This window comes from Ptiloglossa arizonensis, chromosome 9 (assembly GCF_051014685.1).
Source record: "Ptiloglossa arizonensis isolate GNS036 chromosome 9, iyPtiAriz1_principal, whole genome shotgun sequence".
Classification (NCBI taxonomy): Eukaryota; Metazoa; Arthropoda; class Insecta; order Hymenoptera; family Colletidae; genus Ptiloglossa; species Ptiloglossa arizonensis.
This window is the reverse complement of record NC_135056.1, coordinates 6551898-6578206: the sequence shown is the minus strand read 5'-3', so window position 1 is coordinate 6578206 and position 26309 is coordinate 6551898. Positions and strand designations below refer to the sequence as shown.

At 31.5% G+C, this 26309-nt stretch overlaps 2 protein-coding genes across 16 annotated transcripts; one reads left to right on the top strand and one right to left on the bottom strand.

The window, feature by feature from the left end:
• Positions 1 to 468: 468 nt before the first annotated feature.
• On the bottom strand, positions 469 to 7659 carry Gcc88 (GRIP and coiled-coil domain containing 88 kDa). 11 transcript variants are annotated; one of them, XM_076320144.1, is made up of 12 exons: positions 7491 to 7619; positions 5778 to 5882; positions 4433 to 4551; positions 3344 to 3442; positions 3125 to 3261; positions 2895 to 3059; positions 2686 to 2831; positions 2354 to 2588; positions 1967 to 2279; positions 1585 to 1886; positions 1023 to 1483; positions 469 to 913 (listed from the first exon to the last, which is right to left on the bottom strand). In XM_076320144.1, exons 4-12 carry the CDS (start codon positions 3402 to 3404, stop codon positions 748 to 750), a joined length of 1986 nt encoding a protein of 661 aa, XP_076176259.1. In that variant the 5' UTR covers positions 3405 to 3442; positions 4433 to 4551; positions 5778 to 5882; positions 7491 to 7619; the 3' UTR covers positions 469 to 747. The 11 variants fall into 11 exon arrangements, 10 of the variants coding, with proteins under 10 accessions (XP_076176259.1, XP_076176256.1, XP_076176254.1 ...); XM_076320141.1 differs by lacking the exon at positions 4433 to 4551; XM_076320139.1 differs by lacking the exon at positions 4433 to 4551 and having other exon boundaries at positions 5778 to 5902; positions 7491 to 7604.
• Positions 7609 to 15964, top strand: LOC143151220 (uncharacterized). 5 transcript variants are annotated; one of them, XM_076320133.1, is made up of 13 exons: positions 7609 to 8131; positions 8273 to 9146; positions 9234 to 9322; positions 9399 to 9599; positions 9785 to 9820; positions 10012 to 10251; positions 10358 to 10530; positions 10611 to 11072; positions 11142 to 11464; positions 11561 to 11664; positions 11736 to 13097; positions 13205 to 13421; positions 15870 to 15964. In XM_076320133.1, exons 1-12 carry the CDS (start codon positions 8015 to 8017, stop codon positions 13418 to 13420), a joined length of 4197 nt encoding a protein of 1398 aa, XP_076176248.1. In that variant the 5' UTR covers positions 7609 to 8014; the 3' UTR covers position 13421; positions 15870 to 15964. The 5 variants fall into 5 exon arrangements, with proteins under 5 accessions (XP_076176248.1, XP_076176250.1, XP_076176252.1 ...); XM_076320135.1 differs by lacking the exon at positions 15870 to 15964 and having other exon boundaries at positions 11736 to 12713; positions 12828 to 13097; positions 13205 to 14115; XM_076320137.1 differs by lacking the exon at positions 15870 to 15964 and having other exon boundaries at positions 11736 to 12713; positions 12834 to 13097; positions 13205 to 14114.
• Positions 15965 to 26309: the final 10345 nt, after the last annotated feature.

Below are 26309 nucleotides of genomic sequence, written 5' to 3'. Positions count from 1 at the left end.
AACATAAGTTCAAATATATAGTGGCAATGTTATTAATCAATGTATTAAAATGTACATCATACTTTGTACAACGTATGTCAACAAAGAGCTTCATTTTCCTCCTAAGTTGTCCACATTTGCCAATTATGTAATTGTAAGATTACAAGTAATATAAACTGATCATAAAATTTATATTTTACTGCCCTCCTAGATCTGGTACAAGAAGACATGAGATCATATAACAACACAAATTTTATTCTAAATAATAATTCGTTTTGTTCGTATTGATAGCTTTATTACCACTACGACTTTCGGTTCCTGAAATTATAGTAACATTTTGTAATAATAATATACACAGGTTAAAAATGGAAGATATAATTTACATAATTTAGTAGAAATTTTTTAAATCTTTATATTAAAAAAACTTTATTTTAATTTTTTATATTACTTCGTTATATTTGTTTACATTTTCTATAGTTAAATTATATACAGTACACGAAGAATGTTATATTATTTTACAATAGTTCTATATCCCTTTCAGCTAATTAACAATATATATTATAAGAAAATATGAAAATTAAAATTATTAGCTTACTTAGACATTAATAATAAATTTAAAGTTTATTTACTAAAATATGATTAATAGTATACATCTCCCATATATCGTTTGGAATACCATTGGAATAAAGTCAGGTAGCTAAGTTTTAAAAAATCTAGCTAAAATCTTAACTAATATTTTTTCTTCCAATATATTTTTCACAAATCTTATCAATGTTTCACTTTGTTCAATTCTTCCGTAGTAAACCGTAATACTGTAGAAATAGCATTGAGCATATGACGTTTGCTGGAAACATCGTTCGTAGTTAAGTAGTTTATGAAAACATTTTTTAAATATTCAAGATTAGCACCTTCTCTAGATTTGCACGCTTCGAGCCTAAAATATTAATTACATATATAATGCATATATTTTCCGTTCGATGTATCTTTCGAAATATAAAGATACAAACTAATAGTTTAATATTTATATAAATTGCAAAATTTACCTTGCAATTTGTGCTTGGAAACTTTTTGTTTCTTCCTTTTGTTTTTCTTTTATATAAATAATTTCTCTTTGTTTCTCTCGTAATGTAGCTTCCAATTCTAAAACTTTCTTCCTAGAAGCTGATACTTGAACTTCTCTTCTTGCTAATTCCTGACTGTAATGTAATATTGGAGGATTATCACTTGTTATTAATCCTGTTACTATGTCAGTGACTGATTCTCCTCGTCTTTCGTATTTTGAAATATCTGCTTCCTTTTCTACAATAGTCTTTTCTTTTTTAGGTAAAAATGCATGAAAAGAGGATTTTAAAGTCAATATTTCTTTGTCTTTTTCTTCAATGAGAGCCATTGACCGTTCTCGTTGACGTGATAATTGCTGCTCTAATGTAGATATTTTGTTACGAAATTCGTTATCTTTTTGCAGCAACAAGTGTTCTAGTTTTACACGATCATCTTGAAAGGACTGCAAAAATAATACTTTTAGTTATGTTGAGTACTTTAAATTCATTTTACATAGATAATAATAATTTGAAATCACTATTAAAACAAAGAAATGGAACTTGCTTTTTTCTGATGTTCTAATTTTATTCTTAATTCTGTTTCTTTATTAATGATCTCATTACTTAGAATACGTATCCGTTCTTCTAAATTATTATTGTGTGCTTTAAGAAGATGTAATTGCGTTTTATTGTTTTTATCATGTGTTGTCATGTTTTGACTCTGAATATTCTGAGATATATTTGCATTATTGTATTTATATATCATTTGCTGTTTATAATCTTCGAATTCTTGCAACAGGGTTTCATATTTTTCCTTATAATCAACCATTTGTTGCTTATCATACAAATCTAAACAATGCAGCAGTGCTAAAAATAAAATAAATTATTAACTTTGTTTTTAATAAATTCATTCATATTTTCAGTTATTCGATTTAAAATCTACTCACATTTAACATGTGCAGATTCATTCTTTTTATTATCTAAATCTAACAATTTAGTGTAAAGACTTTTTATTTTAGAAATGATTTCGTCTGGTTCATTATTTAAAGTAAGATAATCATTGCGCTCAGTGTCCTGTAAATTAGTTAACTGGTCTTTTAGTTTTTGAATAGCTTGCTGATCTTGTTGTCTGAGCCTATCATATCCCCCAACAATTTCAGAAAGTTCTGCCAGTCTTGATTCTAAGCCTGCTACTCTTGTTTCATGAGTCAATACCAAAACTCTAGCTTGTTGTTCTGCAACAGCAGCTCGTTTTTGCTCCTAAAGAAAAAATTAATAATTTTAGTTTTAGTTACAAAAAATTAATTTTTTGATTTCATATTTATTACAATTACTTCATGTATTGCATTTAGATGCTGTTTCTTCATAAGAGCCATTTCAGATTGGAGCGAGAGTAAAATTGGAGGTGTCTCTTTAGCTGCTTCTTCTGCTTGTTTAAGCTTATTTCTAGTTATTTCTAATTCAGCTTCAAGTATTTTGCATTGTGTCTTATTTGCAAACTGACTTTTCAATTGCGCCTCTAATTGTTCTTTATTCCGGCGCTCATCGTAAACCAACTTCTGAAGCTCTCTATAAAGACAATAAAAATACGAATTTAATATCTTTTTTGTAAAACAACATTTCTGAATATTTTAATTTTTATTTACTTTTTACGTTTACCACATACTTTAGCATTTTAGCATGACCAACTTGTTCTTTCTCCCTTTCATGACGTTCCATAATTAATTTACATTTTATATGTTCAATTTCTGAATAATTTGAAGTTTGCGCTTTTTTTAATTTTTCTCTCAAATCTTTGACTAATTTTTCATACTGTAACAATATTATATTAAATATATATATTAAATACGATTAATAGTAACGGTACAAACGTACTTCATCTCGTTCATTCCTGAGTTGTTTTTTATCTATTTGAAAATTTGCTTCCATTTTCGATTTTTCTGCTGAAAGAGTAGCTAGAGAATTCATTACAGTATCCAACTGATTTTTTAATTCCTCTATCGTTTCTGTGTTTTCGGGGTCTGTTTGAATTCCACGAGACTGAAAATAAATATTTAAGATTATTATTTGTTTTTAATTATTGAAACTTGTTAATATTATTATACTTGTAAATTTGGTGTCTCGTTGTTTGCAGCATTTGTAGCTTTAGATTTACACGATTCCAATTTTTCGGCACTTTCCATTTTTTCCGTCTTTTCTATTTGTGAAGAATTTTTTGCTTTTTCTAATAAATAATTTTTTACTATTATTAAAAGATTATTACTGATTAATAATTTAAAAATTCGCAGTACTTTAATAATGACATCGGTATGTATAAAATTTACCTTTTGCAATTTGATCTAAATTTATTTCCTCAGTTTCCTTCTGCTCGGTAATATTTTCCATTGTATCTCAACGTGAAATATTAACGGACAGGAAAATTCCTAGAAAAAAGTGTAAAAATTGTTGCAAGAGAATAATTCTCAAAATTAATTTTTATAATTTTGTGTTCGATATTTATAATTTATTTGATGTAATACTCATATGTATTTATCACGTATTAATAAATAAATTCAATCAAATAATAAATAAAGTAGGAGCAAAAGGACATCCAACTTTTTAAAATAAAGCGATATATAAATTTTCGCGCGTTTTAATAAATGTATAAAACCAGCAAACAATTCTAATGTCGTTGTTATATGTTCTAAATAACGACGGTAGAAAAATTGATAAATGTTTACAAAAGAAGATACATCGTTTTAAATATTTATTAAAATGACTTTCGACTTTTGCCGATTTGAAACTCTTTCATCGCTACTAACATCGATCTTATTTTCCTAACAACGTACGTTTTTTGAAAATTGTTTACTATTCAAAATGATATCTCTTTAACTAATCTAATAAAAATTAACGATATCGCTCAAAAAGTTGTTTAAAACAATTCACTTTGTATAATTTCGTAGCAAGAAAGTTGAAAGTTCTACTGAAGAATATTTTGCCTTACATTTCTATGACTACGTAAAGTACGAAAAAATGTTTGAAATAAAAATTATTTATATTTAAAAGAAATACCTATAAATATTACAATTTCTAACATTACTTTAAAAAAAGGATGAAGTTTTATCCTTACTCTCTAAAGGTAGTTCGACGTCGATACATAATATTTCACAAATATAAGAAATAAAAATAAATTGTATCACTACCCCTAGTAGCTTTCATAAAAAGAGTATGCAGTACCTTACATAGCTTCTACCTATAATTAGTTTTGGTCATAACTATCATATGAGTATTAGAAAATTATAATTTTGTATCAACACTGTAAAAGAACATATTCGTTAGGTATTTAAATATGAATATTAAAAATGTAGATATAGGGTAAAATGATATTATACAATACAAGATGGAAATATATTAACGCGTATGCATATAGATACCTTTTAAAATTCGCGTAACGTATAATCGGAGAATTCTTCACGACTTTCTATGCGGGCAAATGTACGCGACTGGATATGTAGATTTGTTAAAGAAAGCATCCCACGAAATTGATTTTGATCTTGAAATTTAAAGATAAATATTCTCTGTATTCTTACATATTCTATTTGAAAACAGGATATTATTTAAAAGAAACTATATCTCGTAAACGAAAAGTTTCTTTGATAATAGTTCGTTGAAATTTTGACAAGTTGTATATCTTATTGCATTCGCCTAAATAGAACCGTAGAATGCGAATTAGAGATGATTTCATTTCATCCAGACACTTCATCCACTTCATTCACTTTAAGTATACAAGTAAAAGGTATTTGAAGGATTGATACTTCACGGAATTTTTTGAAATGAAAAATCTAAATGAAAACGTCTTGCAAAATGCATCTTATATGATCGAAAAATGTTCGAATACTTAGAATTAAAACTTTATTAAGGAATTTCGTGATATTTGCCCGTCACCTTTCCATAGTATTATTATATGTAGAACCAAGAAAAAATCGATCTATCTATACAAAATATGTTTACATTTAAGAAACGATTGACAACTTTGAAATTGCAAACATTGAGCTTACGAAAAATTTGTACCCTATCACTGTGTTTGTTTCTTTAGAACAGTTAAATATTTCTGTTACTAATAAGTAACTAATAAATAATTCTGTTTCAATAGAAACAGAAAAATCATTCGAGTTAATGTTAAACTGTAAGTTTTCCATTTAAAAGGTTCATCTTGTATACATCAGTGCTGCTCACGAGAAAGGGACACTATCTCCTAATAAACGCCTTACGGTGTTTGTCGTATATGCCAACACAATGTTGCATTATTACTGCGACATCAACAATGTGGGGAAACTCCATAAGCTGAGGTTAACTTTTATAGAATATATATCTACATAAACTTAAACTTCATAAACTTCGCATTAAATCTGTCACTTACTTCACGCAACTTTAACGAAGTTTTGTACAAAAATTTCATCAAATCAACTTTCCTTTATGAAATATAATTAAATTGCAATATTAAAAAAAATTTACGGCAAATTTCTTTTACAAATTTCATCGATCTAAAATCATAATACATTCGGATGTGAAAGCCCTGACAAATGTTTGCATATCCATTTCTATATTTAGATTGATTAAGTCTTATACGAATATTAACGAATAAAAGTTTCATATTACACCTTAATTGCATAAAAATTGATATTGCGATTTTTATTAATTGTAATTAAAATTCGCTTTTTAATGAGTACAGAAAAATATTTCATATATAAATGAAAAGTATCGCGTTTTGTTACTTACTTCGATATTGTTAAATCACTACTTGGATGTCTTCTGCAGCGAAATCCTCGGAAAATTGCGTTTGACGTTGAAATTATAGTTTTTTTCGATAGATAAAATGATCTTCTAAAGATAAACACATTTTTCTATGACAAATAACATTTATTATAACGATGCGGAAATATAAGGGGTTAAAAACAGTGTTTGTACATGTTCACACTTCTACTTCTGACAGTAAAATGCATCTGTTCTTCAGCTGATTAAATGTTATATTAGAATCTATTTAGTGTCATAATGTCAAACGTTTTATAAACTTACAATTCTTGCTTCTAAAAGATATGTAAAAATGTCAAATAATAAATAAAGGGAAATCTTGTTACCAATAAAATGTAACAAAAATTATTTCAAGTGTTAGGATAACACTTTTTAAGAAATTAGTGATACTTTAATATTTACACTTGTAAAATTATATAATATTAAGAAAAATTTTCTTACTTTTTATTGTGTACCAAATTATTGTTTATAAAAATGTATGTATGTTGTATATACAATATTATTGTATATAAAAATGTTATAAGTAAATTCCTATCTATTACACAAATAATTAATATTTATTTGTTGTCTTTAAATTTTCATTAAGATTGATTAGGCTTCATTAGATTTATTTACTTTATCAGATTTAATTGGAGATTCTATTTCTAATGTTACAGGCCCACTGTTTTGTATATTAACTTCCATTATTGCGCCAAATTTACCATCTGTAGAAAGTAGTTAAAAGAATAAATATATTATTACCTGGAACGCATAGTTAATAATAATTCGATAATATCTTTTGATTATATTCCAATGTAATACATCATGTTATACAGAATTTTTTATAGGAAATTATTTACTTATATTTGTTGTTATTACCTTTGATTAATTCTGGTTTATAGTTTTTACCAAGTTCAGTAAGAAAATTGCTATAAAATAATTCTGATTCTTGTGCGGGCATAGCCCTATGGAAATCTAATCTATTTCCCTTTAGATTTTGATATAACGTAAATTGACTGACACATAATATTTCATATTGTTTATCCATAACATTGGCATTCCATTTCTTACCATTATTGTCATCAAATATTTTAATATTCAATAGTTTTCTTACTCTAAGGAAAACAATAGTGTGTTGTTTATTTCGTAGAATGAATGTTCTTTAAAATTTTGTAATTACAATATAAAGTAAAAATATTATTTATTACATATATTTCATGTCTTCATTTGAGTCGTTTCTTTTGATACCAATTAAGACGCAGAGACCATTTCCAATATTACTAATAACTTCACCATCAACTGAAAAATTATGCTACAGTCGTATCAGTACTGCGTAAGTAACAATCATAATAGCACGAAAAGATAATAGCTCATATATCCAAATGTAAAATATTAACAAGAGTTCATAAAATATTTTATGACTCAAATTTATATTTTATACATAATACATTGTATTTCACAAAATAAATTTGTCTACATAAATTCTTTTTGCTCCATATTATATTAATTGTTATGTTTAAAAATTAAACAGGAGGAAATATGTATAGTAACTATGTTTTATTAAATACAATATAACGTAACATATTTTTTTCATTGTATTAACCTAGTGACGTGTAATTTCCTTTTCGACCCTTACATGCATGTATTTTAATGGACGATAATTTGGTTATTGCAATAAAACATCTATAACCTAATCATTACCTGAAACACTAGCTTTTGTCACTCGCTGTATTACTGCTTTCATATTGAATATAACGTCGTTTCTTATATCGTCGAAGTAATCGTTGTTAACGTATCGATAGAAGTTAATTTTACGTTATTGAATATTTGTTTCAGAAAAGACGGCACTACACTAAATACGCTGCTACTAGTAATATTCAACGAATGAACCAATAGGAAAGGCGGTATATTCGGAAGGCTTATTTCCGCGTATAGACTTCCTGTAGTGCAGTTTGACTTTTCAAAGATTGTTTACAAGCAAATTGCAGAGTGCATAATCGTTCAAAAAGTTTAATAATCTCGGAATTGTTTATAGTGGACTTATTGAGATTAATAAAAAATGACTTTATTAAGACTTTGTAATCTATTGCTGAACTTAAGATGGTAGTTGAAACTAATTTTCTGTGACCCACTTGTTGCGTTTAGGTTATGGTGTTATAAACAAAAATATGTTGGGTATAAATGTTTGGTTTTCATGATCAGTTCTTTTATGCCAGACGGTAGGGATGGAGGGCCCAGGTCTGAGCTTGTTCCAAGGCTCAGAAAGTATACGATTAAATACAAATACACAAGGCTTAGAAGAGGATGAAGAACAAGAAGACATCAAGCGACGTAATAAGGAGGTGTATCTTATTTTATGTTAATTTGCCTTTGATAAACCTTATTATATAATGTTGTCTTTAATTTTATATTTATTTGAATGATTTGATTTAGAAGGAACAAGTATAGTGGCTGCAATCGTAATACATGTTTTGATATTTTAGATCAAAGATCTCTTGACTAATGCATTTGATGACTTGGATGAAGATGATGACATTAGTTCTGTCAATAGCAGTCATTATCGAGATAGTACTAAAGAAGTAGAAGATTCAAATACAGGGATAAATTCCTGTGCTCAAGGTGTTGTATCACCTAATAGCCAAACAGTATCACAATTGCAGAAAGAATTTGGGCTTTATGATCATGTTGAAAATTCAAATAACTATGACAATGCTATGACAAATCATAGATCAGAGTTAGAAACTGGCTCTTCAATCTCTGATATACAAAGAGATTTTAATGTATATGGTCAAATCGGTACACCATATTCTAAAAGTAACAGAAGTAAGGACACACATAATATTGCTGCTGAAACACCATACGAATTGGCAAGACCACCAAATTCTGGATTTGCTAGAGATATAAGATCTGAAGTTGATGAAAATTTTACATTTAATGAAAATTATCCATATAATTATCAAACACCAGCTAATCATTATGATGCTCAAAGTAAAGCTTATTCAAATAATGGTTATATTGATGGTTATGAAAATAATGTACAGTGTAAACAAATTCATGATTTTGGAGGTGGTGATACTATTACTTCCGATCACTTAAATCATTGTTACAAAACAAGCCCGAATGGTAGGCCACGGGATGAAAATGTGGCATATAAAACTGCCGAATATGAAAGTAAAGAACAATTAGAAGTTTTATATACAGTTCGAATGAGAGAGATTAAAAGATTAACAGAAGAAATGCAGCAACTTCAATTAAAAAAAGAAGAAGAAAAGAATAAGCTTAGTAGAAAAGTAACACTTTTACAAGCAGAAATTGAAAGATCAAGCATGTCTAGGAATCAAACACAGCATGCTTTGGGTAAGATTTAACAAAATACATTCGTAATATAACTAGTAAGTACATATAAAAGGATTATAAAAATTCTTAAAACATACTTTCTTATAGTTGATGCAAAAGCTGATATTTCTGATCTTCACAATCAAATAACATCATTAAAAGAAAAGAATGCAGTTTTAGAAAAAACTAATCAAAATGTAAGAGTTTTCTATGTTCTATAATCTGTCGATATAATTATTGTCTCTTATTGTTAATTTGAGTTACAACTTTTAGACAAAAGAGGAACTATGTATTGCAAGAGATTCTGTCATAGAATTACAACAGAAAGTAGCTGTATTAGAAAGAGTACAAGTGTTGCAAACGAATGACAAAACCCACGAAAAATTTTTAAAACAGGCACAAGAAAAACATGCAATTGAATTGAGAAATATGCAAACTCAAATAGATGCTCTTACAGAGAAACTTAATGTGAAGGTATTTATAAATTTGTATTTCAAAGTTTTGTATATTTATTTTTAATTAAATAGTATGATATTCTAATAAAAAGAGATTTTGATGTATCTGTATTTTTTTAATGTGTATATGTTTTGTGTGTGCGCGCGCGCGCGCGCGCGCGTGTGTGTGTGTACATATATACATAATAACAATATTTGTCATAGCTGCTCAATGTGGATACCAACACTCATTGTATATGGGCAAGTTTTTGATATTGTATTTTTCAAAAAACTATACTATAATTGTCTATTCGAGTTTAAAAAAATATTAATATTACATAAATTATGTTGTTGGTTTTCAGTAAATAATTATTTTTTTAACAAATGAAAAATATTGCATGATAACATTTATTGTCATTTATAGACATTTTCTAATTTTTTTTCATCAACAGGAAACATCATATGTTGCTTTGGAAAATAAATTAGCTGATGTGCGAAGAGCACATGAGATGCTTATGGTAGAGAAAGGGGATACTATGAATCGTCTAGCACAAGCATTAGAAGAAAGCCAAGCACAATGCCGTAATCTCATGGCTACAAATAATGCTCAACAGTTAATGCAACTTCAAGCACAGAATAAAATTCTAACACAAGAAAAAGAAGAAATGCAAAGAGTGGTTCAAGAATTGCAGGTATTCTATATACAAATTTATGATTATGAAAACAAATTTATGTACAATTTATTTATGACTACTTAAATTATAAATAAATTATTTATAAATAAAAATGTATTTACAGAATAAGTTAGAAATGGCAAAAAGTGATGTAGCACAGTATGATTCGTTATTAACAACAACATTAGAAGAGGAATCTGATTCCATTAGACAAATGAAATTAGGTGAACTTCATAATAGATCGAAATCAAAGCCATATGATGATATCACAAATAAATTAAGGGGGGAATTACAAAGGTAGTTAATATTTACTTTAAATAATATAATGTTGTTGAATCGTCCTTCAATTTAACATCTTTTGGGTTATCAATTTTCAGGTGTTTAGCTGGACAAGCGGTTAAAAGAAAGGAAATAACTCGATTAGAGAATACCTTATCGCAAAAAGAAAAAGAAATTGATAAAGCTTTAACGATAGCTGATACATGCAGGCAAGAAGCGGCTCTATATGCGAAACGTACTAACGAATTGGAACAAGAACTTAAGTCTGTACTTACAGATCAAGCTATAAAAGCGAATGCTCAAATACAAAAGTTATCCAATCACTTAAACGAAGTAAAAAAACAATACGAATTACAACGAGAAGAAAAAATTGGATTAGAACAAAAGTTAGAAGAAACGTTAGCAATTAATCAAGAAACACTTAAAAAGTTACACCAAGAAAGTATAAATCAACAAGAAAAAGACGCCATTGATGAGTACAATAAAGAGTATTTAGAAATACATGCTAAGGCTGTAGAAAGAGTTAAGCAAGAGGCACAAATTGAAGTAGTGCAATTATCGTAAGTATGAGCATGGCTATTTGTATAAAATTTAAATGTATTATGTACAAGGAACATTTTAATTTGTAGCGTGCAATTAGAACAAACGCAAAAGGAGTTGGATCGTGTTAAGGAATTGTATATAGATGTCTGTAGTACAAAGGAACAGTTAATAAGTGAACACAAGTCTGAAATCAAAATGTTAAAAGAAAAATATGCTAATCTAGAAGAACGCGAAAAGGATATTGAAAAATATAAATACGACTTGCAGGCACAAGTGAAAATAGCAGAGAAATTAACACAAGAATGTGACATATATAGAATTAAGGTAATCGAATTAGAAAAAGATTTAAATTATGAAAGAAAAAAAAAAGAAGAGTACACAAAGAAAATTCATCAAGAAATTGAAAGAGGTAAGAAAGAGATATTATTGTGCAAATAAATAGGACTCAAATGTTCTTTATCGAATTTAATATTAAAACAAAGTTTTATCGACGTAATGTTTGCAGCTAAAGAAGAAGCATTAAAAGAATTACGCAATGCACATCCTAATCAAGAAATAAGTGTTCTCTTGCCAGATCATTGTTCTGAACATTTAGAAAAAATTAATCAGGTACGTATATTTTAATGCAAATTATTTTATTCTTGTAATTGTTTAATTCTTGATATTTAATGTACTTATAGCTGGAAGAAGACTGTAAACGTCTAGAGGAAAAGTTGCATGCTGCGGTGGATGAACATAAAAGAATGTCAGAATATCAATCTGAATTAGACGATGCCAGATTGAAAATAGCGCAAGTAGAAATTTCTCACGAGTCGTGGAAAAAGAAGTATGAAAATTCAATTAGCGAAAGAAATGATCTAGTTACTAAAATTTCTCAACTCGATTCTGAATTATCGAATATCAAGAGAAATTCTAAAATGGACGATTCTGACGATGTAAAACTGAAAGTAACTCGATATCAAGTGGAAAACGAAACTTTAAAAAATAAATGTGACAATTTATGTAGTGAAAGAAATATGTATAAGGATAAAATTTCACAGTTAGAATCAGAATTATTGGAAACTAAGAAGATAATTGGAAATTTTGAGAGTAGGTTCAAAAAAAGTAGTGAAATATCCTTAAATTCAAAGTGTGAATTAGAAAAAGAACTTTCTCATTACAAAGATTTGGTGACGCAATTAAGTAGTAAAATAAATATTTTAAAAGCTGGAAGAAAAAGTGATCTGGTTGTGGAGCAAAGAATTAAACAATTAGAAAAAGATTTGCAAGGGAAAGATGAAAAATTGGAAAGATTAAAAGACTTTGAAAAAATTAAAGAAGAAAGGGATCAACTTGTCCAAAAATTGAAAAATCAAGCCAAACAGTTTGAACAGTATGTTAAAAATCAAAAGCAAGTATCTGCTGAATTAAATTTATCACCGCGCAGTTCGAGTGATGGTACAGATTTTCAAAAAATTAAAGAAATAATGATAAAGGAGGTTCGTGAAGAGATGGAACAAAAAGTAGTTGAAGAGCTTAGGGGTATTGAAGAACAGCATCGAGAGAAGAGAAAGGAATTAGAAGAAAGGTATAAAACAGTTTTATTAGAACTACAAACCAGATGTAATGAAAAGGCGCAGGAAGTGGAAGCTTTGAAAGAAGCTATGCTCTCAGAAAAGGTAAAAATTCATTCGTCTTTCAAAGCAAAGGAGCAATTTGTTAGTCAAATGATTGAAATAAAACTTGAAACTTACTACAAAGAATTGTTAGCACGAAAGTTGAAAATCGAAAAGTTGCAGGAAGAATTAAAGCAAAAAGAAAATGATGTGGAGGAGGAGAGAAATCTAATGGCTCAAGTAATGACTAAATGGGCTGCAGAGATTAGGGAAATAAAAGATAAAGAAGCAGAGATGAACGAAAAATTACAACAATTAAAGGAAAGTGAAGAAAATTTGAAAGCAGAAATAGACACACTGAACGACAAGGAGAGAGAAATGAAAAATAACATGGATACGTTAAAACATAAGTATCAATCAGCAAAAAAGACGGCAAATAATTACAAGGTAATTTCGTGATGTCAAAATAAAAAGGAAACTTTTTATTGGCGTTATTACATGCATTTTATTAACAACATTTTACTGTTTCAAATTTAATACACAAATTATTTTAGGAGCATGCGGAAAATAAGGAAAAATTCTTATTAAGTGAATGTAAACGTATAGAAGAAGGGTACAAAAGAGCCATGAATCAAGTACAACAAAAACTTGAAGCAATTGTTAGTACTCAAGAAGAACAAGTAGCAACGAAGCTTAAAGAACTTGAATGTCAGTATACAGAAAGGATAGAACAAATGCGACTTACACTGAAGTACAAAAGTAAATGTTGAAGTATGTATTAATATTTTAGTATGCAATATAGCTTTCGTAGTTTAAAAGCAAAACGTAGTTAGAAGAGGCTAGATATTTTTTAATTTAAAGCACTTTATTGTACAACACTGTATTAGAAGATTTTTATTTTAGGGACCAATAAGTTAAAATTTATATATGTACATTGATAGAATTATTAATATTTGTTTGCTGTATTATAGCAAATACTACAGCAAACAATGTAATTTTAAAGGCAAATACGAAAGTACAATTTCCCGGTTAATTAATAGAGAGTACTAGTTAACTATTAAAATCTATACATTAGTTGGAGAAAAAATGAAATTGTAAAAAGAGAAAAGAATTATACATTAATCATTTCATAATTTTATAAATTATCTAGATCTAAAGCATAAACAAGTACTCCTGAATAAGTGAGATAGAAACTCTTAGTCACGTGTTTTCATTAAACATTATGACATAATATTATAATGCAAGACTGGATCATTACTAGATCTTTTTTTTCTTATAAAATAGATAGAGTTCTCGTAGACTTTAAGAAAGATTAAGTTGTTGTAGCAAAATAAATATACTTTCCTTATGACTAAGAGCGTCAAAGTATACCCTTGAGTATTAAGAAACTGTTCACAATTTATATATAGAAATTTAAATTGATATATTGAACTTGAAAAAGTTTATATCGATCTAGTATTCAGAAATTTGAAAGAATTTAGGAGTTGAGCTTAACAATTTTTTTGTTCTTTTTATCTCATTCTTGAGCACATATATATAAAATGTATTGTACAAACTAATACATATAAACTTTTTGTAAATGAAATAAGAAGCCATAATTTTTTCTAATCTTATAATTTATGTTATAAGATTATCCATGCGTGTAATATACTCACAAGTAATTATCAAATTACAGACTGCTGCGATTACTTTTTTTTTATAAAACTTTTTATAGTAATTTTAAGGTTAGATCTTAATAAACGTTCATTTATTCTCGAAAACATTCTCAAAAGAAGTGTTATGATTTAAAATATATATTTTGAAAATTTATCATATCTTGATTAAGATTCATGACATTTATGCATTATCTATTGTACATTATATACTATTAATTGTACCGGTGTCATCATCGTTATGTTTTGATAATAATGATCTTTGATAATAGTATAGAGAGTATTATTAATATTAGTTATGTATTTTTGTATGTAGAGTGAATTAATTTATTTTTTGTAATAAAGATTTTATGTCAGTGTCATTAATTATTTATTTATTTTATATAAACTAAAACCATATACACTTATTTTCAAAATGCATTAATATAATATATTACTATAAAAACATTAATAGATGTAAAAATTATAAACCTTTGGAAAATTGCATTGTTAGAAACATTTTATTATAATGTTGTATTGTATTATAAATAATAACACAAATGAGCCTTGTCTTTGGTAATACATACATATGTATAGTAATGCCGAAATTTATTGAAAATACATGTAGATTAAATAATTTTAGCTTTGGCAGTTGTAATAAGTATATACATTAACAAAACAAGATTTTTAAAACCAAAACACTTTTAACCTGAAAAAACTGAGAGAGTGAAAATTAATATTATCATTAAAGTTGCGTTGACTGATACATTTGTGTTTTAGTTATTGGACTAATGGTAAGAGGGGGGGGGGGGGGATACATTTATTTGAAAGATTACGATAGTATCAGTTCAATATGCTGCATATTAACAAAAATATATTGGTATTACTACATTACGTTCTGCCTATACATATACATAGGTGACTGTAGTAAGACAGTCAACACAATATCCGCCTCGTTTGCCACTTCGCTTGCTTATGTTAGCCGCCCAGCTACTGATCTTTGGATTATCTTGAAAAAAATCGCTCACACGGAGAGTGTAAAGCTTTCAGAGCACCGATTCAGTTCAAATTTTACAAATTTTACACAAAATTTTCTTACTTTATACTATTTATTTATTCGTGAGAATTTTACCAACTGATTTACGAAATTTTCTAAATTAAAATGAGTTCAAACACGGCAAAGTAACTTTATTCGATTCGTAACATGATTAAAATTTTGCCCATCTCTGCTTTTAAAATAGTGTTGTGCTTGATAAGTATACATATGTATTGTACATATACCGATTACGATTATGTTACGAGTGATTGATCGCGCTTAATTTAATTTATAAGCTCTTGTGTTTTAAATTAGCATAGCAATATCGATTTATCGCGTTGTTTTAAATTAGTATTACGATTTGAACCGATTACGTCGTAATACATTAGTGTTGCGACTTGTGAAACACTCCAAATTTGCCACTGGAGTCTCTTTCAAAATCGTAAACCAGTTGACTCAATTATTATTTAGTTATTGTACTAAATTATCAATTAAAAGATAATATTGTTCAGGTGTTTGAAGAAGATAAAAAATCGAACCTATTATTTTTAGTTCGCATTTCGTTAATTCTTCGAACAAGAATATACCTACAACATCAAGAACATTTTCAACATTTGTAAATTAAAATAATAGCATATCCTAACCAATATTGTTTACGAATATAAACATTAAAATATAATTGTACAACGTAAATCCATGCCAATTCTTTTCAAGTCCTTGTCTTAAAACAAAGATTGAATCGAACTTGATCTTTTACTCACTGACTTCCATTTGTATTGAATTAACGAAATGAATCTTTTCTTTTTTTGTTGCTGTGATTTCTGGGAATGAGTTCAGCGTTGTCACTGAAAAGACGTTGTGTGTAATTGCGTACTTTATTTAGATCTCTATAAAGTCTAATAGTTTGGTTCGTTAAGTAAAAATGTTACAATTTCTCTCGTAAATGCGATCGAATAATAGAAACGCAACTATTGATGTACATGTAGATCTGTGATATGATTGAATACAATTTTTAGGTACAGCAAAACTGTACGTAGTGGAGATGGTAGATGACTTGTGTTCGGAAGTGTCTACAAAATGATTAAAAACAGTTTGAAGTGTATTTATCGTTTGAAATTTTTTGAATGTCAGAGTATCTGATCGTGGAAATTTACAGACCCTGTTTCGCGTTACATGTTAGCACCGATCGACTATTATTTCTTTGTAACGCAAATTGCAAAAAATTTGACAACAATTTGATACAACGATACGTTAAAAATTCGTGTAAATGATCGATCTTACGCACTTTGGTGGCGAAAACGAAGATTTTTGTTAAGGCCTTTATGAAAGTATCGATTTATTGTTATCAATCTTCATAAATAAGACAAGAAAGCGTTATAACCAGCAAAGAAAGCAAATAACCGTTTTTATCTAAATTAAATATTTATCGTCAATCGATTCTTCGTTTGGACGTTGGTCGACTCTCGACTCTCAGAAGTGGAAAATAATTCGGTGGTGATGCACACAGAGCACAAGAATTACGATCTTCAGCTATAGATATTTATTTGAGAACAAATTTGGCGTAACACTTTTGTGCTCCCTTCATCGAGGTTTATGAACATATGGACATTTCTTTACGATACAAGGTTTAAAAATTTAAATCTTAACTCAATTTGTCGCGAGAACGAGTGGCTAGTACATCCTGAAAAAGAGGTATGTCATAAACAACTCGTCGAGATCTACAATTTGAGGTATGAGACGTTAATACGTTTATTGTTATGACGCATATTCTTACGGGTATGATATTAATGTTTCACTTGCTGCTACGATATTCTTTAAATAATGATAATTCAAATACGTATAATACTATTTATAAATCCAATGAGAATTTAAAAGTGTAGTTTCTGCAGAAACTCTTGTCTAGTAAGGATAGTTAGTTGAAAATATAAATTTAAGAAAAACTTAGAACAGTGCTCAAGGAAAGTTTTGCGAAATTGACTTGGCAGTCAATGTGTTAAACATGTTTATACTTCTGCTCTTGTTCGTGTCAGTAGTGCTAGGATTAGTACAAGTATTAATGATACTCGAACAATTCGATATTAAAATAATTACTTAAGTTTATAGGGATTATCGAAAGTATCGAAATCTCATTGTATTTGGTATCAATTTTCTGTACCAATATTTTTGCAACGAATACTTTAGGCTTCGGTAAAAATACTGCATGATACCGAGTAGGTATCAATACTATTCTAAATATATAGAAATTAACAAACAACATTTGATCGGTTTGAAATAAGCAATATAAGCAAACAAATAAGACTTCAAATGATTACACAATCTAATCGGCAAAACTAATTACTTGACATTACAATATTATGTAACTGCTTATTTCATACTGATTAGATTGTGTTTCTTAATTTTAATACATTTTTAATAGCATTGATGCCCGCTCGGTAGTAAACTAGGCGTATATTACCGATCCTCTATTGTACGATAGTTTACTTGATGCGATAAAGGGCATTGACTTATCAACTGCTTCTCGTATCGATAAAACAAATACAGTGTGTTTAACTACTAAGGCTGTGAAATATATATTGCAAGAGATTTCGCACGATACGACTCCGCTAATGCTATCCGGCTACCCTCAGAAATGAGAATTGAACAATATAGTATTATATTTATAATGAGCCATTCTTTTAGAAATAATAACAATTGAAACTCAGGTTCACGAATGAATTTGTCCAATTTTAAAAAGGTCGTATGCAATTTTTTGATGTCTTAACATTTCTTTCTTCCATTCTCTGTACTCTCTTTGCGAGGAAATTCTGTACATTTATTGAGATTTTGTACCCAATTCTGCTGATGCTTCTGCAGTTAAACACTTACTGTTTTGCTTTTATTATGGGAAACCAATTGTTTTTATAATCTATCATGTGGCCACGGGAAGTAAGTAATGCAGTGGCACGACACACCACATAGTATGTATTAATTCATTCTCGTATATAAAATACGAACAATTTTAGCAATATTATAGCTATCTTGGCAACTTAACATTCTTTGACTCATGATGTAGGATCAGAAAAAGGGAATGGAAACAAAGAAGCGAAAGAAAGAAAGTTGCTCGAATTGCTTCAAATTTATTGAGATGAATTAAAGTTACATTCATATTCCTGCATCTTTTTGTGCATTATTTATTCTTATATCTGAAGAAACTATTTTACACGAGCAGCCGATTGGTTCGGCATTAGCCGCGACGAAAGATTGTTCGTCGTGAGTAATACCAATTACCTGGTCTCACAACGTGGAGGTTGCTGCGAACGGAGACCGTGAGGGAGACAGATGGAATCAAAGTTCCATTGATCTCCCTCAACACGCATCACAACTTCCATACACATTAGAAAGTTGTTGTACTTTACAGTCTTTTACTTATTCTAATATCTCAAGAAACTGTTCTGAATTCGCAGCCAATTAGCTAGGTATTATTTGCAACGAATAATTATTGTTCGTCGCGGGTAATACCGAGCTAATTGGCTGCGAATTTAGAATAGTTAGATAGTATATAAGAAACAATAGAATACTGTCTTACAAAACATTGTAGTAACGCCAATAATACTTTTGGAAAATTTAAGAATATGAATGTCGGTTTAATGTATTTCAATAAATTGATTAAGTATAACATGAGTTGCTCTTTTTCCCATACATTGTTCCTATTTCCTTCACCTGATTTTGAATACTAAGTCAAAACAGGAGATTTGCAAGTTTCAACCAGCGGAATTTTTTGAAAATGACGTCATTTCGAAAAATCCGTGTCAAATGAATACCTCCTGGGCGAAAATGTTCTCCTGACATCAAATTCTGAACAAAAGGGGAAAATTTTTAGAAAATGTTTGATTTTGGGACCCCTGGTATCAGGAGTACATGATATGCGAAGAGGTGGCACGATTTCGCGGATTTTCAGAAATGACGTCAAATTCCAAGAATTTCCGCGAATTGAAATTTTGCGGGATTTTCGAACGAATGTCTTAACTTTTGCTAGATCTTTCGCTGATTTTGGGCTTTTGTATCAGAAGAACATGACAGTCGAGGACGCATACTTTTAAGTAGTTTTAGCAGTGTGATAGGATCGGGTTAAGGAAAATGAATCAAACAATGGGCAAATATAATGTTTCTGTTGTCTGTCAAATTGATTTTATTTCAATACATCAATTCATCGGAGATACAATCGCATTCCTTCGATCCATTAACATATTCGCACATTCATACTCATTACAAAAATATTGCTCTTTAAAGTACTCTACTTGTTCCTATCTCGTAAAAATTATTATTCTAAATACGCAGCCAATTAGCTCGCTACTACCCACGACGAATAATTATTGTTCGTCGAGAGTAATACCGATTACCAGGTCTCACCACGTGGAGGTTGCTGCGAGCGGAGACCCGGAGAGAGATAGATGGAATCAAAGTTCCATCGATCTCCCTCGACACGCGATACAAACGAAGATACTAAACCAAAGAGATGGAAGGAATCAATGTTCCTTCGATCTCCTCGTTTAGTACTGCCGAGCAATTACATTATGGAAAAATTAGGCAAAATTGGGAAAGACGCGACACGAACCGTGCAGTTGGTCCTACTAGGTCTATCCCGTTTCCCCTCCGTGGTTCCGATTCCAGAGAAAACGAACGACGCCTACCACTCCCCTAGAGGAGTGCCCCGTTTCTCCATCTTTACGACGAGAGGGTCTTATTTTGGAGACTTTCGCAGGGACCGGCAAAAATGCCTGCTCCTGTGCTCGCAACATGCCCCCTCTGGAAGCGGACACACCGGAAGAGACGGCGATAGACCGTTCGGACTACTTACACGGCCGGCCACTTGCTTGTACAAGAAGCAGTGGTGACCGGACCGAGGAACGAGGAAGCGAGCAAAATTAAGCTAAAGATTGGATAATTGCTTGGCAGATCACAGCCTTAAAACTAACTTATTCTACCTGCAGAGATAGAAGGAATCAATGTTCCTTCGATCTCCTCGTTTAATTCTGCCGAGCAATTACATTATGGAAAAATTAGGCAAAATTGGGAAAGACGCGACACGAACCGTGCAGTTGGTCCTACTAGGTCGGTCCCGTTTCCCCTCAGTGGGCCCGATTAAAGAGGAAATGCACGACGCCGTCCACTCATATAGAGTGCCCCGTTTCTCCCAACTCCGCGTCAGGAACCACGCAAAGCGTGGACCTGACTTACGGAGGATGACGAAGAGAGGGTCTTGTGGCACAAGGGCTTCCGCAGGGACCGGTGCGAACACCTGCCCCTGTGTTCGCAGCATATTCTCTCTCAAAGCGGACGCACCAGAAGAGACGGCGATCGAGCGTTCGGTCCACCTACACGGCCGGTCACTTGCTTATGCAACAAGCAGAGGTGGCCGGACTGAGATACGAGCAAGCGAGCAAAAAGAAGCTAAAGATTGGATAATTGCTCGGCAGATGACAGATATTCGTACATGGTGACCTTAAAACTAACTTAGTCTATACTTGGAATTAACAGTCCCGCGGAGGATGCAATACATCAGTCCTCTTCGTTCTTCGTTCTTCGTTCTTCGTTTTCCGATACATCTAAGAGAATGTATCTAAGAGAAACCTAAGAGAAACCTAAGAGAAACCTAAAGTCAAGGCATAATAGAAAATAGAAATGAATTTGGTTAGTGGAAAAGAATAAACATGTAAAAACAAGTAGAAATTAAAATCAGAGAACAAATGAAATGAATTAGACAAAGAAACAATTAAAAAAAAAAAAGAAAGGATTGAGAGAGTGGTCGCCAGTACTGACCACCGCCTACCGGCAGCCAGTACCGGTTACCAAAGTGGGGGGCCCCCCTTCCATAAACCTAAAACGAAGAGATCCGTCCACCTCGGAGGCTCCAGGAACAATGAAATTTCAAACAACCGGGAGCTCCTTATATACCCTCCCCAAGGTGACTTACCGTTTCTTCCATTGTCTTTGTTCGATCTAATCGAAATCTTCGAAGGTGAACGGTTTCGGTGAATGTTTGTTCATTTCCGCGATTGTTACTAACATTTATGCATGTTCCCAATATTGATCGAACAATGTGCATCTTATTTATGTATTGCAATTAATTAAGAAACATATAGAAATTGATTTTGATCGATGCTCGATGTTAAAACGTGTTTCGTAAAGTTTTTAACCATGGAAAGTAACAATTGTTCATTAAATACATTAATTTAACATTTGTTTAATTCTTATAATTTACACAATACGCGTAGAAGTTGTGTTTTTTACATAAAAGTGCCGGAATTCAATTAATCGCTTTTTTAGATAGAAAAATCATCGCGATGAAGACTTGTGAATCGATAATCGATACCTGTAGTCTTGAAAATGTCAGTTGGATCTCAGCGAAAAATTTCTTCGCGAACAAAGAATATTTCAACGAAATGATATTTTAAGCCATAATTTATACTAGGACATTGTTAATAATTGTTTAATCTACGGTCCTACGACGGTTGTTAATAAATATGATAAATAAACATCGAGATATTGCGAAATCTTCGAAGGCGAACGGTTTCGGTGAATGTTTGTTCATTTCCGCGATTGTTACTAACATTTATGCATGTTCTCAATATTAATTGAACAATGTGCATCTTATTTATGCATTAAAAATGATTAAGTAACTTATAGAAATTGATTTTGATCGAGATTTATAGTAGAACGTGTTTCGGAAAGTTTTAAAGCATGGAGAGTAACAATTGTTTATTAGATACATTAATTTAACATTTGTTTAATTTTTATAATTTACACAATACGCGTAGAAGTTGCATTTTTTACCCCAAAGCGGCGAAATTCAATTAATCGCTTTTCTAAATAGATAAATCTTTGCGATGATCGATACGTGTAGCCTTGAGAATGTCGGTTGCACCTCAATGAAAAATTCCTTCGTGAACAAAGAATATTTCAACGAAATGATATTTTAAACCATTATTTATACTAGAAAATTGTTAATAATGGTTTACTCTACAACGATTGTTAATAAATATGATAAATGAACGTCAGGATATTGCGAAATCTACGAAGGTGAACGGTTTCGGTGAATGTTTGTTCATTTCCGCGATTGTTACTAACATTTGTACATGTTCTCAATATTAATCGTACAATGTGCATCTTATTTATGCATTAAAAATGATCGATTCGCCTACAACAATTAATTTTGATTGATCTTCGAATTATAAACGTGTTTCTTAATGTTTCAAAGCATGGAAAGTATCAATTGTTTATTAGATACATTAATTTAACATTTGTTTAATTCTTATAATTTACACAATACGCATAGAAGTGGTATTTTTTACATAAAAGTGCCCAAGTTCAATTAATCGCTCTTCTGGATAGAAAAATCATCGCCATGAATACTTGTGAATCGATAATCGATGTGCAGCCTTCATTTCGAGGTATTAAAGATTTTTTTAAATCTTTAAAGAATGGCTAGAATGCAGGGAAATTATTATACATTATGCTGGTTTCGTTTAATTTTACATTTATTCGAAAGATCATAAATACAAAAGTTTGTACAGAAATATTTATTTATTTTATGGCACGGTAGGGAATATCATACAAATGGAATTACTTATATATGATATCGGTAAATACCGGTAAATATATTCTGAACGTGCATTTCCAAACATTTGTGGCGTAATATTTACATGGGTTGCCATCTATTGGAAAAAGGGTTGAACTACCCTTAAGGTGGGAAAACACCTGGCGGAGAAACGCTCAAGTTTGTCGAAGAATTGTTTCGACTTTCATCAATAGATGGCTCCACAAGCATTATATACCGACATTACAGATAAGTATCTAGTTTCGAATGATATTCGCTACCTTGCGATCAAATAAATGAATATTTCTCTACATATCGAAATTACAGTTTGTATGTATGCAAATATATTTTGAATGCTCAATTTTAAACATTTGTGACGTGATAATTACATGGGTACTTAGCTGTAATGTCGGTATATAATGCTTGTGGAGGCATCTATTGATGAAAGTCAAAACAATTCTTCGACAAACTTGAGCGATTCTCCGCCAGGTGTTTTCACACCTTAAGTGTAGTTTAACCCTTTCTCCAACAGATGGCAATCCATGCAATTACCACGTTACAGGGATTTGTAATTGCGGGTTCAGAATATATTTTCATGCATACAAACTATAATATTATATAATTCCGATATGTAGAGAAATATTCATTTATTTTATCCCACGGTTTCTTCGATTGTATTTGTTCGATCTAATCAAATATTTCAAGAAATTGATGGCTTTCTAACCATTATTTATACCGGAACATTGTCAATAATTGTTTAATCTACGATTCAACGACGGTTGTTAATAATTATGATAAATAAACGTCAAGATATTGCAAAATCTGCGAAGGCGAATAGTTTTACTAACATTCATGCATGTTCCCAATATTAATCGAACAATGTGCATCTTATTTATGCACCACAAATGATTAAGAAACTTATAGAAATTAATTTTGATCAAGCTTCGTAGTAAAAAGATGTTTCTTAAAGTTTTAAAATATGGAAAGTAATAATTGTCTATTAGATATATCAATGTAACATTTGATTAATACTTGAAAAATCGAAATGCATACCTCCTTGGCGAAAGTGTTCTCCTCATACCAAAGGTTGAAATTCAGACATAAATTTTAGAAAATGTTCGATGTTGGGATTCTTGGTGTCAGTACTATACGAGATGCGAGGAAGTACCACGATTTCGCGGATTCTTAGAAATGTCGCCAAATTTCAAGAATTTCCGCGAATTGAGATTCTGTGGGATTTTGGAACAAATTTCTAAACTTCTGCTAAAATGTTTCGCTGATTTTTGGCTTTGGTAACGGATGGAAATGATACTCGAGAAGGTATTCCTATTGCGGGGATTTTTGGAAAGTCGTCAAATTCCAAAAGTTTCTGCGAATTAAGATTTTGCGTTATTTCCGAATGGATTTCTGAACATTGGCCAAATTTCTCGACGATTTTGAACTTTGGTAATTTAGCAATGTGATAGGATCCGATTAAGGAATTGGTGGCAAATAATGGGTAAATAGAAACTTTTGTTGTTACTAAAAATGACTTTATTGAAAGATATCAATACATCGGTGATACAATCTCATTCTTTCGTTTAATTAACATACTCAAGCATTCATACGCACTATAAAAATGTTACTTTTCAAGGTATTCAACTTTTTCTTATCTTAAATAACCATTCTAAATTCGCAGCCAATTAGCTCGATATTACTCGCAGCGAGTAATACCGATTACCAGGTCTCACCACGTGGAGGTTGCTGCGAGCGGAGACCCGGAGAGAGATAGATGGAATCAAAGTTCCATCGATCTCCCTCGACACGCGATACAAACGAAGATACTAAACCAAAGAGATGGAAGGAATCAATGTTCCTTCGATCTCCTCGTTTAGTTCTGCCGAGCAATTACATTATGGAAAAATTAGGCAAAATTGGGAAAGACGCGACACGAACCGTGCAGTTGGTCCTACTAGGTCTATCCCGTTTCCCCTCCGTGGTTCCGATTCCAGAGAAAACGAACGACGCCTACCACTCCCCTAGAGGAGTGCCCCGTTTCTCCATCTTTACGACGAGAGGGTCTTATTTTGGAGGCTTTCGCAGGGACTGGCAAAAATGCCTACTCCTGTGCTCGCAACATGCCCCCTCTGGAAGCGGACACACCGGAAGAGACGGCGATAGACCGTTCGGACTACTTACACGGCCGGCCACTTGCTTGTACAAGAAGCAGTGGTGACCGGACCGAGGAACGAGGAAGCGAGCAAAATTAAGCTAAAGATTGGATAATTGCTTGGCAGATCACAGCCTTAAAACTAACTTATTCTACCTGCAGAGATAGAAGGAATCAATGTTCCTTCGATCTCCTCGTTTAATTCTGCCGAGCAATTACATTATGGAAAAATTAGGCAAAATTGGGAAAGACGCGACACGAACCGTGCAGTTGGTCCTACTAGGTCGGTCCCGTTTCCCCTCAGTGGGCCCGATTAAAGAGGAAATGCACGACGCCGTCCACTCATATAGAGTGCCCCGTTTCTCCCAACTCCGCGTCAGGAACCACGCAAAGCGTGGACCTGACTTACGAAGGATGACGAAGAGAGGGTCTTGTGGCACAAGGGCTTCCGCAGGGACCGGTGCGAACACCTGCCCCTGTGTTCGCAGCATATTCTCTCTCAAAGCGGACGCACCAGAAGAGACGGCGATCGAGCGTTCGGTCCACCTACACGGCCGGTCACTTGCTTATGCAACAAGCAGAGGTGGCCGGACTGAGATACGAGCAAGCGAGCAAAAAGAAGCTAAAGATTGGATAATTGCTCGGCAGATGACAGATATTCGTACATGGTGACCTTAAAACTAACTTAGTCTATACTTGGAATTAACAGTCCCGCGGAGGATGCAATACATCAGTCCTCTTCGTTCTTCGTTCTTCGTTTTCCGATACATCTAAGAGAATGTATCTAAGAGAAACCTAAGAGAAACCTAAGAGAAACCTAAAGTCAAGGCATAATAGAAAATAGAAATGAATTTGGTTAGTGGAAAAGAATAAACATGTAAAAACAAGTAGAAATTAAAATCAGAGAACAAATGAAATGAATTAGACAAAGAAACAATTAAAAAAAAAAAAGAAAGGATTGAGAGAGTGGTCGCCAGTACTGACCACCGCCTACCGGCAGCCAGTACCGGTTACCAAAGTGGGGGGCCCCCCTTCCATAAACCTAAAACGAAGAGATCCGTCCACCTCGGAGGCTCCAGGAACAATGAAATTTCAAACAACCGGGAGCTCCTTATATACCCTCCCCAAGGTGACTTACCGTTTCTTCCATTGTCTTTGTTCGATCTAATCGAAATCTTCGAAGGTGAACGGTTTCGGTGAATGTTTGTTCATTTCCGCGATTGTTACTAACATTTATGCATGTTCCCAATATTGATCGAACAATGTG

Coding starts and splice junctions, on each gene's coding strand:
- Gcc88 (XM_076320144.1), bottom strand. CDS start 3,404: ATGGAAAATATTACCGAGCAGAAGGAAACTGAGGAAATAAATTTAGAT. Junction 2,280..2,353: donor ATCTAAATGCAATACATGAA/GTAATTGTAATA, acceptor TTTTTTCTTTAG/GAGCAAAAACGAGCTGCTGT. Junction 914..1,022: donor TTCCAAGCACAAATTGCAAG/GTAAATTTTGCA, acceptor TTAATATTTTAG/GCTCGAAGCGTGCAAATCTA.
- LOC143151220 (XM_076320133.1), top strand. CDS start 8,015: ATGGAGGGCCCAGGTCTGAGCTTGTTCCAAGGCTCAGAAAGTATACGA. Junction 10,252..10,357: donor GAGTGGTTCAAGAATTGCAG/GTATTCTATATA, acceptor ATGTATTTACAG/AATAAGTTAGAAATGGCAAA. Junction 11,073..11,141: donor ATTGAAGTAGTGCAATTATC/GTAAGTATGAGC, acceptor TTTAATTTGTAG/CGTGCAATTAGAACAAACGC.